The following is a 16,749-nucleotide window of genomic DNA, read 5'->3' as shown; positions in this document are numbered from 1 at the left end:
TAAATCAGAATGATCAAAAAACCATCCCCCTTAATAAGTTGCCAATTCCCCCAATACGAATTTTGGGGCTTAACAGTAGGGCTGCACAATATATCTTAAATATATTGTCATCGCAATATCAACATGCGCAATATACGTATTGCAAAAGACTGCTTGAACTGAGATAAAGGTTGTTCCATGTGTCATGTATTCACGCTCTGCATGTCAATATATTTGGCCAATCAGATGGAGCCCTGCTGCTCTAAATAATAAATTAAAGGTCTTCAGATCGTTGACGCATTTTTCCACCAATTAATCATTGCCGGAAGAAGAGAATAGAGAGAAAACAGAGAACTGCAAGGCGGCTCCGTCAAATCTCGCTCCGCCCAAATAAATTATACAGTGGAAATGTCTAGTGATCACATTTGTCCCGGATCAAATTCATCACTATTTGTTTAAAATGACGTCACATTATTAACAGTGATCATCACATCTTTCTTCAAAACAGCTCTCTCTCTCTCTCTCTCTCTCTCTCTCTCTCTCTCTCTCTCTCTCTCTCTGTCACACAAACAGTGTAATCAGACATATGTGTAAACTGGGTAAAAACAACCGACTTAACCGGTTACTTTAATACACAATTATACAGACAATTTTAGTTGAAAGAGAAGAAAGATAATCATTTAGGACAGGGGTCTTCAACGTTTTTCCGGCCAAGGACCCCCCAAACTGATAGAGATGGAGCAGGGACCCCCTACTATATATATTGTATAAAATTGTTTTATATTAAACTGGGCCTAGTGCCATGTATAAACATAGCTACCCTGTTATTGTGCATTCAATACTAAGAACCAGGAATATGTTGCAAAAATGATTGCAAAAGGATTTGTGGGTGAACTAAATGTCGTAGTTTTTTTATTTGTTATTTGTCCTATTTTTTTTTTTTTACAAAGGTATCTTCTTTTCAATAATATTGCAGCGTGCGTCCGTGTGTCTGGGATCTTAGTCAGCTGGGGACTGAATAGGCTCTCGGCCAATTAAGGGTGAACTGGCCGTAACATGCGGCCTCGTGATTGGCACAGCAGCGATAGGGGCGGGTCCTCCTCTTTGTGTACAGGAGGCTTGGAGGGACAGGAATAGGCTAGTCTCGTGCTGTGAGTGAACCATACAGTCTATGGAGTGAACCGGTGCCCAGATTGAGAGAGCTCCTGTGTGTCGCTGAATGTGTGCATTGCTGACTGAAAGATAACGTCTTCTGCCTCCATTTATCCGTTCGCTACAATATGTTGGATTCATGTTAATGTGTATTTAAAGACATTCAAATAAAAATTGGTTGGGAAAAAAAATGTTAAATTAAAAAAATATAAAAAATTGTCTAATCAACCAAAAATGTCGCGACCCCCCTGCAGTACCTCTGCGGACCCCCTGTTGAAGACCTCTGCTTTAGGAGGCATACATTTTACATGTGTGTCAATTGCTGTTGGTGGTATGCAAAATTGGGGGCTGGTGACCAATAACAAATCCCCTCATAAGCGGTGCCCCATTTGGGTATATACAACTTGCGCACATGGCATGCATTGCCCCATCAATCCTTTTCATTACCCTGCAGGATTCTGAATTTTTTTTAATGGGAATTGTAACACAATTTAAATTAAGGTTTTGTTTATTTTACTCAGGGGCCTTTTTGCCCTGGCGCGTGGCCTTTGTGCCCTAAAAATCTCTGTCACAACAAAAGCCAAATGACCTTGCCCATAAATTATAAAATTCTGAACATGGTCCAGAGCCTCCTCCAGTTCAGGGCATTTATTGTGCATTTTTCAAGTTTTTACCTCATATTAAAAAAGTGACATTTACATTTAATTGGTTTTAGTTTACCTTTTAAAAACAAAACAGAAATAAAGTATGTAAATGTGAATTTTACTATATGAGAAAAATTTTAATACACATTTATGCTGCAACTAATTAAATGACAACTCACTGTTGCAGCAGTCAGAAAAATAGTGATCTTGATGAGAAGTGTGATAAGTAAAGATTTGAGCTCAAGGTATACTGATACACCACAGCCATCAACACAGTCTTGAGATGACTAATCTCAACAAGAAGGCTAATATCAGTGTCAACACTACTCGGCTAACTGCAAAACGGACAGGTTGTGGAAGACATATACCTATCAATCCTAGTGAATTCTCTGTGAAATAGCATCATATACTGTATATAATATGTGATAAGGTAACCTCATCCCTGGTATACATGTAGTCAGATCTGCAGGTTGTGCATGACCAGGTCCCATGGTCCATTGAAATATCTGCATGTCAGTGTCTGGGATTGAGAATGGATTTGTATATATATAATTTATTTTATTTTAATAAAACTCCTTCCCTCTGGAAAATGTGCCTATTTCCTGAAACCAGCTCCTGAAATATGGAAAAGAATGACTGCTCTCCTCTTACCAACTGCAGCCATGGCTCCTGGAGGAAGTTTGGCCTCTTTGACGCAACGGCCTCTCCAGTAGGCAGCCAAGATTGCCTCACTGTGGCCAAGGGAACCGTCAGCATAGCCACAGGCCAGCTCTCCTGCTGAGTGTCCTATGAGGCCATCGGGCTGCAGACCGACCTTAGTGAGCAGGTCAATCAGAGCGATCTGTAACAAGGGGATCCAGAGAACATATATGGGTTTAGTTTCAGTTGCTTGTGTTTTTTAAATGACAGCATGGATCTGCTTTTGTGGCATTAAGTAACCTTGCCCAAGCTCAAGGACTTATTTTATTAAAAGTTTCCCAAGAACTGAACATTGAACTATACTTTTTGCTTGCCTCTCCCACTGCATGGAGCCTTCCTTCTGCAACTGGATTTCAAATAGCAAACCAAGCCCTGATGCCTGTGCCAACAGTGTATGAATGATGTGTGATTGAGAAAGTGCTGCACATAAAAGCATTGATGGCAAAACTGTACTGTAAAGCACTTTAAGTGGTCATCAAGACTAGAAAAGTGCTATATAAAAGTAAAATCTATCTGTTAAAAAAAACAGCCTTTCTCTAAAAGTAAGTTCTAAGAATAGATTTAAAGGTTCAGTCTGTAAGATTTAGGTGAAAGGATCTATTGGAAAAATGTAACATAAAATAATCGTAGTAATGTTTTCACTTGTGTGTAATCATCTAAATCAGTGGTCGCCAACCCGTCGATCGCAATCTACCGGTCGATCTCGCAGTCTTCACTGTCGATCTCCGAACTCTCTGGACTCACTGGCTGCGTCGCGCCGCAGATCAGCTGTATGTCGGTTGTCTGTTGTTCACACGGCAGTTTGTCCGCTGCTGGTTTATCTACTGCTTTGCCTTCGAAACAAGTCGATTCATGTACTAAACTAAACACCAGGACTCTATGGTATGAAGACGAGCATCTTCCAATCTGTCGATAACAATCAAAGCCCCGTGAGATCAAATGAATGGATTAAGAAAGTGAAACGCTGGAGTGCTTTTACTTTGAAACGGGTTCGGAAAGTGTTGTAAATACATTTGTGTCATAGACAGATAAACATTGTGGTTCACAGCACAATAAACAGAGAAAATGATATTTCACATGAGTTTAATGTTTATCTGTTGAAATTATGTCACAAGCGTGCATTTTTAAATGTTAAAACCACTTTCTGTATGCGTTTCAAAATAAAAACACTAAAAACAGCGTTTCTGTTGAAGGAATCCATTCTTTTGTTTAAAAAGGAGATTTTATAGTGAAATATTTACAGGAGCAGAAGATGCACATCTTCATACTGTATAGTACTGGTATTAATTTCAGTACAAGGGACTTCTTTCATACAAGGAAATAATCATATTTATGGCCATATTCAAGGCAAAGCCTATGTAAAAACATTGTGCTGCAGCAGCTCCTCTGCAGAACATGTTGTTGAACTGAAGCTAAATATTGTGCACTGAACAGATGCGATAAATATGAATTGATATTAATGTGAATATTGTACATTGAATAGATAAAGTTAAACAACTGCCTTTCTTTGTGTATATTTATGCTCGTACATTCAGCCTTTACAGAAATTGCAAAAACTAATAAATATGACCCTCCTAAGTGGGTCTCTTGGAAGATATCAGGGTGGTAGATCTCAGCTTACATTTGGAATTAAAAAGTGATCTTGGGCTCGAAAAGGTTGGTGAACACTGATCTAAATTGTACAAATTTGTGTTTTCTTTACACTAGAATGGGCGCTTTATATTTAAATCAGGAGCAGGTCCTATCTACGGAGGCCAGCATGTTTTTTACAGTAGCCCAACTGGACAAACTAAACAATCTTTTGAGTTTTTAAGACAACTGAAGGCTTCCACAGGTTCTCTTTCATGATTGAAAGGGGAGGGTAGGGTGAGGGGTATTCAGCTGCAACATGCAACCTCACCATTAGATGTCACTAAATCTTACATACTGAACCTTTAACAGTAGCAACAGAGTCAGCTGATCTAAGTCTGTGGAAGGATTTTCTAGAGCTGAGTACTGCAAAGGCTCTATCACATTGTTTTTGACCAGCATCGTGGAACAGTGAAAAGACATAGAGCGGCAGACCTGCAGCCGGTTAAGTCTGTGAGGAGCTATGTTGTGTTCTCTGGCACTAGATTTTTTTGTGATTAGAAAAGAGATAAAAAGTATTCTAAATTAATTCTAAAACAAGGTTAGAGGTAACCTCAAAACTCAAAATTAATGTTCAAAATATGGCTGCACTTTAAAAAAAATGACAGCAGACCCGACCCCTAGGGACCTGAAGAAGTGAATTTGGAGGACATATTTGGAGGACTGACTATAATCATCTGGTCTTATCCATTCTTCAGTTTAAAATAAGACACCAATGGTTTCTGTAATAATGAAATAATTTTAAATAAAGGTTTCATTCAACACTGACCCTACATTTAACGAGGTGATTTTAGCTTACAATATAATCAACTCTGGTAGTTAATACCACTGAAATTTAAATTAAGGGACCTTGGTCTTGTGACAGTAGGATCTTTTGAGGACATTTTGAATCTCTCTGTTTGCTGTGACTGATGTACTGTATATGTCTTACACTGGTGGGCGGAGCAAGTTAGTGAAATAGTGATAGTGTGATTGGCAGTGGAGAAGAGTTTCATTCAGTGACCAGTTAGGCAGGAACTATTATTCAAGTGCATGTGGTGACGAAACATCATGAAGAATGTTGGCTGCTAATGTTAAAATTACTGCTAAAAACAAGATTAGGAGAACTAACCTCCTTCCTGTTTGGGTTTCTATAGCATCAGAAGAACCTTGAAGATTAGTCAAATTACACACAGGCACAGACATTCTATCCATATATTGTTCCTAAAATACAAGTCAATATATTTACAGGAGCACCTTAAGTATCCGACTCTATAGTCCATATGAAAATGACAGAAATTTGCCCTTGATTAGCCATATCAAGGTTCCTACATCCAAGACCATATTTTCACTCTACCTGTATTGAAGTGAGGCCAACAAAGGCATGAATAGTGTCTTCAAAGGTGGTATCGTCAGCCTCCATGAGCAAACGAGACACGACCAGGCCTGTGTCTTTCAGGGCTGCGTCTGACTGCAGAATGGACTCTCTAAAGTCTTTCAGCTGCATGAGACTGCGGCCCATACCTGCCCACTGTGATCCCACACCTGTTAATACAATAAATAGTCACAGAACTTAATTCAGCAATACAAATACTGACGTCGTCATCTGTTTAAGGACATCTGAAATAACACTTCCATTGAAGTGCTCATTAGAAAATGTTGTTTGAACAATATCTGTAGTGATATTCAACAATTGTGAATCTGTATTCTTGTATATGGATGCCACCAATGACAAATAGTTTGTATAATTGTTATACCATTAGGAGTGAACGTGCAAAAAAAATCCTCAGTTCTACAAAAATGTTTAATGGGTCAATTAATTGAATTTTGGTTTTATTTGCCCAGGTTTTGAAATATCTGTTACTGAGAATTCTCTTCGCGGAATACAATACTGAAATATTGAAAAAGTATCCTTATTAAGAGCAAAATCTCTTTCTAGAAACCAGATACTACAGATTACTGATAAATATTGTTTAATTCATTTACTTCATTCTAATTCAACATAAGTATAGTGTAAATGTACATAAGCAAACAGAGATAACGTCTCTGGAGATTCTCAGTCATCCAGGTCATGGTATATCCAAGTGCTAAGAAAACAGGTCAACTGAAGACTTTTTAGCTTTAGACTTTTTAGTTTTTAGCACTTGGAGACAAATCATATTTTTACTATCAAATATTTTAACTCTTAAAGTGAATAATAAATTCATCTTAAATAAATGTTAAGTTAAAATTATTAAATTTGTGTATAATTTTTGTATTATTATTAAATTGTTGTATTTTATTTGATGCAAGAAAAAGGAGAACAAAATGTTTTTTTGCCGACCTGCTCTAAATAAAATGGCATTTTCCCTTAAAAACCGGTCGACCACTACTGCAGACAATCAAAAGACTGAATTGTGAGCTGGTTGTGATGGGGAATTGCCGGGAAAAAACATTTATCAAACTGATATCTGAAATTCCATCTACTTGTTTGGTAATTTGATTGATGACTCACCTGCACAGATATACCAGAGAGGCCTGGCTGGGGCTTGCACTTGCTGCACTTCCATTACATCACTCTGAGAGCCAATCAAAGTGTATCCTCTGAAGGGCATGCTAGTAAGCGGGCCTTCTGAGACGTCATTCAGCAAAGACAGGAAGCTGTCATCTGCAGCGTGTTCCTTCCCCTTCTGGAGCATGGTTTTCACTGCATCCTCTGTACGGCCACAGGCATTAAGCACCTTGGGAACAATCCTTGGTGGTACAGTTGCGTCAGCATGTTTCTCAGTTGGACGAAGAATTACATGAACGTTTGAACCACCAAATCCAAATGAGTTAAGGCCTATTATGCCTCCTCGAACGGGTGTGGGCCGGTCAACAACTTTAATCTGACCATCGGTGAGGGCAGGAATTTCAGGGTTGGGACTGTTGAAGTGCAGGTTGGGAGCCCAGACTCCTCGTTCCAAAGAAAGCAACACCTGTTTGGGAGATGTAAAACAACAAATGAACTGAAACCCTTTTTTTTACACAATTTAAAAGATGTCTGACATTGTGTTCTGCTCCATTGTTTCATTGTGAAGCTCTGTGCTGTGCTCTTTGCCCTGCTGTCGCTCTATCTTTCTCTCTCACACACAAATATATTGACCAGTCAGTCAAAGTCAGACTAGCCCAGTGGTTCTCAAACTTTTCTGTCATGCCCCACTTTGGAGCGAGAATATTTTTCATGCCCCAGCCACTCCCCTGCCCCAACAAAATTAGGACAAAATAGGCCAAGTTTAACTTGTGTATTTTAAATAACATACACATGAACATTAAATTCACATCACTTTCAGGAATTTCTGATATGCAAATAAAAAACATTTTTCAAACAACTTTTTGTGACATTTGTCACTACCTTCCTCCATCAGTCCGTACTTTTTCAAAAATAGAGAAAAAATAAATTAAATTATAATCACTTTGTTTCAAAGATGATATAGCTCAACCAAAAATAACACATGCAGATACTTGGCAAGAAAGATGGGCAAGTCACTATGTGAGAACTCAAGTCTTATCAAATGAAGCTTAGCGTAAGTTCAGTCAGGAAGACTTAACCTGCATACTGATCAGCTGATTATGGGCGTTCCTAAATATCCAATCAGGTCTGCGTGGTCTCTTCCAGCCAGTCATTCAGCAGCTGTCAAACTTTAAAAATCCCTTCTCCTCTCTTCTGCAGTCAGCCGTCATTCAGTGACTCGCACAACCCCTCCTCCACCCCAATCTCCTCCAGTCTTGAGAAGAATATTCATCACCTCTTCCGGATCCCGACCCCAACTGATCGTATGTACTGTTTAAAATCCCACATCGTGTTGGCAGCGATCATGGACCATGATGATGGATCCCAATAGTATCAGTGGATCATGACAACGGATCGTGGACTATGGCGGCACCCGATCATGGTGGCAGCTGATTGCGGACTTAAAAATCTACAAGACTGCCTGTCAATATACCTATTACTCGTGGCATCCATTGCACTTCTGTCCGTCCTGGAAGAGGGATCCCTCGCATGCGGCTCTTCGTGAGGTTTCTACGTTTTTCCCTGTCAAAAGGTTTTTGTAGTTTTTCCTTACTCTTGTTGAGGGTTAAGGGCAGAGGATGTCACACCTAGGGAAGTCCAATAGGACAATGCTCATAATATGGGCCATCCGAACAATCGATTGACTGATGAATCACCACCAGTGTCTAGACCCCGGGGGGTATTCCTGTTCGACGCTCTGCTCCACCCCAATCTAATCCTGATGACATCACACAGGGGTCTAAAATGCCTAAAACATTCACATTACTTCTGTGCATTTGTCAAATAAACATCGTTAAATTGTGAATCAAGTCTCTCCTGATTGAACTGTATTAGTGGCTGCAATGAGACTGTTTAGCACTGCACATCTTTTCAAAATGGGGTTGCAGGCTTGATAATGCCACTCTTAAGTCATTTTCAATATTGAGCCTAGATCTGTACTTTGATTTCAGTGAGGCAACAGCAGAAAAGCCCATCTCACAGATAGGATGTGGCAAAGGGAAGCAGAATCCTCACAGCCCTCTGCCCTATGAGTGGATGCTCCCTCTCCACACCAAGCCAGAATTCACTCAGTGTCTGTGCTGTAAACCTCAGCCTCAGGGTGGAGTCAGATGTCATCTCAATCAATCAATCAAATTCAATCAAATTTTATTTGTATAGCCCATATTCACAAATCACAATTTGTCTCATAGGGCTTTAACATGGTGTGACATGAACTGGTCCTCTTCAGTAGAGCTGAAATCAGCAGGTGGTGATGCATTGAATGGATCTGAGATGTGCTCCCTAAGACATGGAATCACTGTGGTGGCTCCAGTATCACTGGTGTCAGCAAACTCACTCAGATTCTCAAAGGAATCAGTATTTCCCTGATCAAGTCGCCTGCCCCACATCTCAAGCTTTCGGGTGAATGCACTGATCTTGTCAGCCAGGTGTGGAAGGTGCTTGTCTCTGCCTTGAAGCTGAAGATTTAATTCATTCAGCTTTCCAAATACATCGCTGAGGTAGGCCAGTTTCATCAGAAATAGTTCATCACTGAACTTGCTTGCAAGTTCATGCATCCTCTCCTCCAACAAAAACACCCGAATTTCCTCTCTGAGCTCAAAGACTCGCGACAACACTTTACCTCGCGAGAGCCTCGCGCTTCGCTGTGAAACAGCACTGCTGAATGTTGAGCGCCCATCTCCTCACAAAGTGCAGAGAACAGCCGCGCTTTCAGTGGTCTGGTTTTTATGAAATTAACCACGTTAACAACATCAGCCAAAACCTTGTTAAGTTCAGGACTAAGCTGCTTTGACGCTAGAGCTTCTCTGTGTACAACACAGTGGGTCCATTGCGCATTTGGCGAGACCCGCTTGATCAGTGCCTGCAATCCCCTCCTTTTCCCTGCCATGGTCTGTGCTCCATCCGTGCAAACACCCTCAAAGTTTCCCCACTTCAGTCCATGTTCTGTCATGTAACAGTCAAGAAGCTTAAAGAGCTCATCAGCTGTGGCTCTACTTTGAACTTGCAAAACAGCAAATCCTCACAGAGTGATTCTGATGTGACAAAGCGAACATAAGCAATTAATAAGCAGTCTTTATTGCTATCAGTAGCCTCGTCCACTTGTATGGCGAAACGTTTGTCTTTCATTTTTTTGGTGAGTTGTTCTTCGAGGTCATTTGAAATGTCGCATATACGTCTTGCAACTGTGTCATTGGACAGGGGAATAACCTTCGGTTTTGAGGCGCTGGTCTCATCAAGCATCATTGACACCATATCTAAAGCTGCGGGGAGTATGAGATCCTCTGCTATCGTGTGTGGTTTTTTGCACAGGGCAATTCTATATGCAACTTTGAATGATGCCATGGTTGCTTTGCAGTTCACCGATGTAGCTTTCACAAAGCTTTGTTCCTGCTGACGATATATCCTCAAGTTTTCTCTGAAAAAACTTGAGTGGCTTATTGATGTGACTGGGGTGTAATGTTTCTAAGTGTCTTCTTAATTTGTTGGGTCTCATACTGTCAGCTGCCAGAGTTTTCAGACATATAATATACAATGGTCTCTCCTCATCTCCTACCGCATTCACTGTGAACCCAAGAGCAAGATAGGCTTCGTCATACTTTCTTCTCAACTTGGTTTTTGAACACTGTGTCTTGTTTGTCTCGGAATCATCGCTTGTTTTCCTTTTCGTCCCTGTCAAATATCTGTCCATTTCATCCACGTTGCTGACCGAACACTATAGCTACGGTGAAAGAACGATTTGTTTACTGTTCCGCTGTTAAAGAGATTCCGACGTAAAAACATTAGTTCCGCTACATTAGTTCCGTATCCCGCCAGGTTCACAACGGACGCGGAAGCGCCGCGCCAGGCAGCGCCAAGAAAAGCCGGGTGCCTCCTTTCCGCCCCCCTGTTACTCAATTGTGCTGTTCACATCGGCTGCGATGCGCCGCACAATGTGTGCACGAAGACTGTGTGAAAGGTGTACAATTCTTTGTGCTAAAGGTTCAGTGTGTGAGATTTAGTTACATCTAGTGGTAAAGTTGCATGTTGCAGCTGTATACCCCCTACCTCACCCTCAAACATTAAAGAGAACCTGTGGCCTTCAGTAGTCATAAAAATTCAAAAAGTGTTTAGTTAGTCCAGTCTGGGCTACTGTCAAAAACATGGTGGCCTCCGTAGAGAGGACCCGCTCCTGATGTAAATATAAAGTATTTAAATATAAAGGGCTCATTTTAGGGTAAAGAAAACAACAATTCGTACAATTGAGATGAAACACACTCATGAAAATATCCCTAGGATTATTTTATATTCAATTTCTGCCAATAGATCCCTTTCACATAAATCGTACACACTCAACCTTTAAGACTACAAAGACACAATAAAGACAATTCCAGTTTTGCAGAGATGTGGAGCACTGTGGGTGCTACAAGAAAGAGGCCACAACGGCAGATTTCTTGCCCCTCGTTCCAGTTAAGACATAGTCAGAACAGTGTAAAACACACAGAAGCAGGCTGAAAATATCTATAACATCAGCTAAAATTTTACAAAAAAAAGAAACCTCACCTTTGCAAGGGCAGCCAGACCAGACGCCGGTTCTGGATGACCCATGTTGGATTTGGTGGAGCCAATAAGCAAAGGGTCTCGTTTTGATTGACAGAACACACTAGCAATGCCATTCACTTCCTGTGGGTCCCCAACCTTCATGTAGAGAGCAGAGATGCCATAGAGGTAAGACACTTGTGGAGAGTGAACTGTGATGTACAGTATGTGTGAAGATGACTATCAATTTCAGTATGTTCTAACGAATGACTGTTTTATGTCTTATTATCTATTAGTCTTGTGAAACAAATACCTGCACTGAAAACAGGCTGTAAGTTTAATTATGAAACTTGATTATTATATCCACTGACCTTTGTTCCCGTGCCATGGGCCTCCACATACTCCACCTGCTCAGGAGTTATATTTGCCTCCTGGTAGAGAGAATGAACCAGTCTCCTTTGCATTTCACCTGAAGGATACGTTACACCTGAAGGACCAAGAGGAGTGCGTAAGGACACAAAACACATACCGTAATTCTTGGGTACCTGTAACTCTACTTACAAATTAATAGCATAGACCTTCACAAGATATTTCGGTAAGTCTACATTTTTTGAATTGTCATTTCTTGTATCCAAACAACATTGCAGCAATGTTAAATTAATCTGGGAGCGTCAAGATCTTTTTGAGTTTCTTTCAGTTTCTCTGTGTAGTATCTCTAGCCAATTTAATTGTGATGAGATCACAAAAAAAGGAGTAACAAACACAACCAGTCAGGTGATGATATAGGTTGTGAACAAATTATCAAGATTGTGTGAATCACTTTTTAGGTCAAACTGAAAGTGAGAGTGCCCATAGTGTATACTTTTCAGAGATGTCAATGTATGCCCATATCTCAATGGTTAAGCAGTTATTACTACTGATAGAAATTATTGTCAGAGCTACAAAATTAACCCCACTTTTAACCCCACTCCTACTTTGCAATAGAGCATAGTTTTCTCTTTAACAAACTACTTAGATTGTGGCAATAGTTATATGTGAGCTATACGTGTAAGTACAATAACAGTCAATTTCTAATTAGTTCGAAACTGCACATTGACGACAGTCAGTGTACTTTGATACATCCCAACACTCCATTATTGCATTTAGTCAATGCAACAATGTCAAAAAGAACCGTTTATTTATTAATTTCTGTTTAATTAACTGTTAGGCTTTTCTATGGCATCTGCTGTAGTTTACTCATAATAATTTCTAAAACTGTTATTTTACATTCTACCAGTTGAGGTATTCAACAAGTAAAATAAGAATGATCCTTCTTAAAAAGTTAGAATTCTGTGTTTGATTGACAGTAGATAGCAGGCTGAGATCGGGCAGGGCAGGGCATTGACCAGATCCAAGTCTCTCCCATTCTGTGTGATGAACTGTTCTTGGGCAAGATACTGTACCGCAAATTGCCCCTGACGGCTGTGCCAGTATGAGTGATGTATGACAGAGAAAGTGCTGCCCATAGATGCACTGTATGAATACATGTGTGAATGGGGGAATTCATTAGTCATCTACTAGTTGTAGATGTGGTTTCAGTGAAATCTTGATATTGGATGTAGTGCTCATGCGTCCAAGCATGAGAGTATAGAGATTACAGGCAGTTAATGTGCCTCCTCACCTTGCTCTTTGTATCCATCTGTGTTGTTGCCAGTGTTGACCACTGTGGCATAGACCCTTTTAGCCATTGATCTCTTGGTCAGTAGCACCGCCACTGCTGCCTCAGAACGGCAGTATCCATTACCTGACAGAATGATATAAAGATTAACTTTATACCAGAGTGCATCTAATGTAAATAATACAGAGTTAAAAACACTTGACTCACCCATGCACACCTGGCATTAAAATGTGCGTGTGATCAGAGAGAGAGAGAGAGAGAGAGAGAGAGAGAGAGAGAGAGAGAGAGAGAAACCCAGAAATTTTTACCTGACGAGTCAAAAGACTTGCAGGTCCCCTCAGGACTGAGCATGCCCAGTTTCATGAACTGCACTGAGGTGTTTGGCTTGAGTATCAAGTTGACTCCACCCACAAGAGCGGCATCACAATGGCCCTGGCGGATGGCATGGAATGCATTATCTAAAGCCAGCAAGCTGGAGGAGCAGGCTGTATCAATGGCAGTGCTGGGTCCTAGGGTAGGAGAAGACAGTGGATTAAATCTAGAAACCATATCTGCAAAAAAAAAAATAAGCCTGGGATAATCAGGCCTCTGTTAAGGCTAAACAATCCTCTAAATTACAAGTAATTTCAATAACCTACAATGCATCTATATCCAGGTATACCTGAAAATATGCAGTGACAGACAATCCTGCTGTTATCAGCTCCAGTTCAGTTTTGGTTTATTTGATAAGCTCTTTTTTTTCTGTTTTAGTTATTTTTCCTGTCTCTCTGACACTAACAAGGACACTACAGACATTAAAAGATAAAGAGAGACAATGTGAGAAACACGTGACTACACAGCGATGTTCCAAAGTAGTTAGGAGCAAATACTGCTTTACTTTGAAGCAGTCAGAACAGGGTTTTTGAATGTCACAGAGCAATTACAAAATATGTGTTGACAGCCCAACAACACTTCAGCACAGTAGTCCATGTAATGTTCAGTATTAAGTTAGCAGCCAGGAGGTTTCTCTCGATGTTTGATATAGCAAAGAGGAAAATGCGGCCTGAAATGAGCACTAAAATGGAAGGTTATACTCAGTCTACATCCAGTATACTAATACAGACAAATCCTTGTAATGGTTCTTTATAATTCTTAGGGTTAGGGTTAGGGTTAGTCTCTACTATTTAGTAGAGACTATTTTGCCAGATGTAATGAGTAGAGATAGTAATACTAATTGATTATTAACTGACAATACAATTAGTATTTTCATGAATCTATAATGTTATCAGACCAGCATTAAACTAAAAGCCAAAGAATGAAAGCTTATGTTGGACCTAGATGTGTGTGCATACCACTGAAGTCAAAAAAGTAGGATAATCTGTTGGCCAACATGGCACGCTGACAGCCAGTCATGCTGTAGCCCAGTAGCTCCTCTGGATCTTTGCTGAATGCCTCGCCAGCTTCCGAGCCACTCACCCCAATGTAAACACCGGTTTTACTGCCACGCAGTGTGGTCGGGTTCAGTCCTGCATCACAAGATTATACTGTTTTTAAAACATTCACTTAGCATTTCATCAGGTAGCCTCACTCAGATCATACACTTGCCTTTAAACTAAACTAAAGAGTTTTTAAAAGGTGAAATTCATTAACTTTCCAGAAATCATTTACTTTATTTCCTCTTCCACTTTTTCTATCCACTTTCACTCGTATTACTTTTAATCATTACACAGTTTCCTCACCTCCATCTACAATAGCTTCATAGGCAATCTCCAGCATGAGACGGAGCTGGGGGTCCATGGTGTTGGCCTGTTTGGGGTGCACTCCAAAGAAGACTGCATCAAAGTGGCTGATGTCTTTCAGTTTACCATTCCTCTTTGGAAGACCATACAGACCTAGAAAAGAGCAAAATTGGTGAATGGTAACTCTCAAAAGAATTCATTCTCAGCACAATGGAAGTAGACTTTGTATCATATATGACTAAACATCATACCATCATCACACATAATTTCCTCAAATTTAGAGAGAAAATAAGGAAATATAATTTACATAAGGATTTTGTTTTCAAGACCAATGTTATGTTAAGTTGACACTTTCATTTTTGATTAACAGTTAATTTTAACCATAACCAAAACCTTTAATGCATGATCATGGTGAGCAAAACCTCTTACATACTGATAATGTTTTAAAGTAATAAGAAATATTGCTTAAGTATTATTGGAACAATTACTGGCCAACATATCCTGTGAGACTACCTTCTTAATCTTGGGCTTTTCCAGTAAAATATCTACCAAAGAGGCCACCAGGGAGTGCTGCTCCTTTTACTGTATATTACCCAAAAATATAATGGCTCTAGTTCAGACAGACTAACAGACTCCCTTTTTGTGGACAGTGGATCAGTCCACTCAATACTTTGTGGTGTGGTTTGTCAGACATGATGAATAACAACACTAAAGGAACCTGCTTACACTCCCTGCACTTGTTCAGGGAGTGTTCCCTGTGCTGCTACTGTTCACACAAAAACAGTAGCAGCACCAGGGCGGCTGTGGCTGAGGGGTAGAGGGGTCTATAAATACAAACCATTTACATTACTCCATCCTAAGACCAGTTTCAATATTTCTGTTTGTGTGCAAATAGAAAAAAACATCTAGGTTCCTGAGTAACATTTTTTTTCTCTTTTTTGTTATGTCCCTTGGTCCTCTGGATGCTTCTGTTTCCTCTTCTATTCACCCTGCTCTCCCTTGATGCCTGGTGTGTGGTCTCACAAGTGTTAGCTAACCCAGTCCAACCCTTTCAGCCAATGAATGCAAGCTCAAGATGGTTGCCAGACACTGAGGGATGGGTCTTTTACTCATTAGATGGAGGATGGGAAAGAGAGGGGCAACAGAGACAATGAACAAAAAAGAATCAGTTATCAAAACATAAAAATCTGTAAAAAGGAGGTAGTGTGGTTTGGGGACTAAAACTTTTAAATAGGGATATTTTTTATTTATTTCTTTGACGGGATCAGGATGATTGACCGACTCATACACACTAAAAACGATGCTAAGGAAATGGGTAAGGCCATGATCAAACCCAGTTCATGCCCCGCCCTTAATCTCTGTCCTTAATAATTAGAATTTGACATATTACAGCATTACATCTGCAAGAGTACTTGAAGTGAAAGCACTGGAGTGCTTGGTCAAGATGGAAGAAAGACAGCACTGCATCATAAATCCTACTTTTTGAACATGAGGTATGTGTTTCAGTTAGTTGTAGTCACTACGAAATGTTTCTAAATCATTTTCTAAATGTTTTTTCATCACCAGTCATTTTTGTATCACTGCTGATTCTAAAAAACCTTGCCCATGAACAGTTTATTTGTTGGGGTACTTTAGTGTGTGTTCCTCTGTAAACCTTGCAAATTAGAAATGTATAATCACAGCATAATATATAAGGATTATAAACGCAGCAACAGACTTTTTCTGCACGGCTGTTGTTACATAACATTACACCATGCGTGAACTAATATTGTTATTCAGCCGTTTTATATTTTCTGTTCAGTTCAGAAAATGGCTTAAACTTTTGTCTCTGTCTGTATATGCATAATGCAGATTAAAACAAGGATAGATTTTACGTCAAGTATTGAAATAAACTAGAAATACTGTAATGCGGTTGTATGCCTCCGCCAACCAGTGCAGTGTCAGTCTACAAATTTTTTTTCCAGACTCATTTGACGTTACCGTGACCTTTGCCTATCCATTCCATCCATCCATTATCTACACTGCTAATTCTTCGAGGGTCGCGGAGGAAGCTGGAGCCAACACCAGCTGACATTTGGCGAGAGGTCAAATGTCCTCTGATATCTTCCTACAAGGTGCATTCACGGTCCCTCGGACACATCATCGTGTGGCTAAGTCTGCTAGCATCGCCACTTCCGGTGGACTTTTAGGCTTAAAACACGGTGTAAATGACTATGTTTCAAAACGAATATTAATCTTGGGGCT

At 40.1% G+C, this 16,749-nt stretch overlaps 1 protein-coding gene across 1 annotated transcript in view; it reads right to left on the bottom strand.

Annotated features, from left to right (window-relative positions):
* fasn (fatty acid synthase) overlaps positions 1-16,749 on the bottom strand; it is a 63,813-nt gene that overhangs the window by 31,394 nt on the left and 15,670 nt on the right. The window contains exons 3-11 of the mRNA XM_034571119.1: positions 14,506-14,658; positions 14,119-14,292; positions 13,096-13,296; positions 12,791-12,913; positions 11,502-11,617; positions 11,155-11,289; positions 6,577-7,039; positions 5,440-5,627; positions 2,427-2,616 (exon numbers count right to left, since the gene is read on the bottom strand). Coding sequence (XP_034427010.1) covers positions 2,427-2,616; positions 5,440-5,627; positions 6,577-7,039; positions 11,155-11,289; positions 11,502-11,617; positions 12,791-12,913; positions 13,096-13,296; positions 14,119-14,292; positions 14,506-14,658 — 1,743 coding nt within the window. The remainder of the gene's footprint in view (positions 1-2,426; positions 2,617-5,439; positions 5,628-6,576; positions 7,040-11,154; positions 11,290-11,501; positions 11,618-12,790; positions 12,914-13,095; positions 13,297-14,118; positions 14,293-14,505; positions 14,659-16,749) is intronic.

This window comes from Hippoglossus hippoglossus, chromosome 19, assembly GCF_009819705.1.
Source record: "Hippoglossus hippoglossus isolate fHipHip1 chromosome 19, fHipHip1.pri, whole genome shotgun sequence".
NCBI lineage: Eukaryota > Metazoa > Chordata > Actinopteri > Pleuronectiformes > Pleuronectidae > Hippoglossus > Hippoglossus hippoglossus.
The sequence above is the reverse complement of the archived record's forward strand: the minus strand, read 5'-3'. Positions and strand labels throughout refer to the sequence as shown.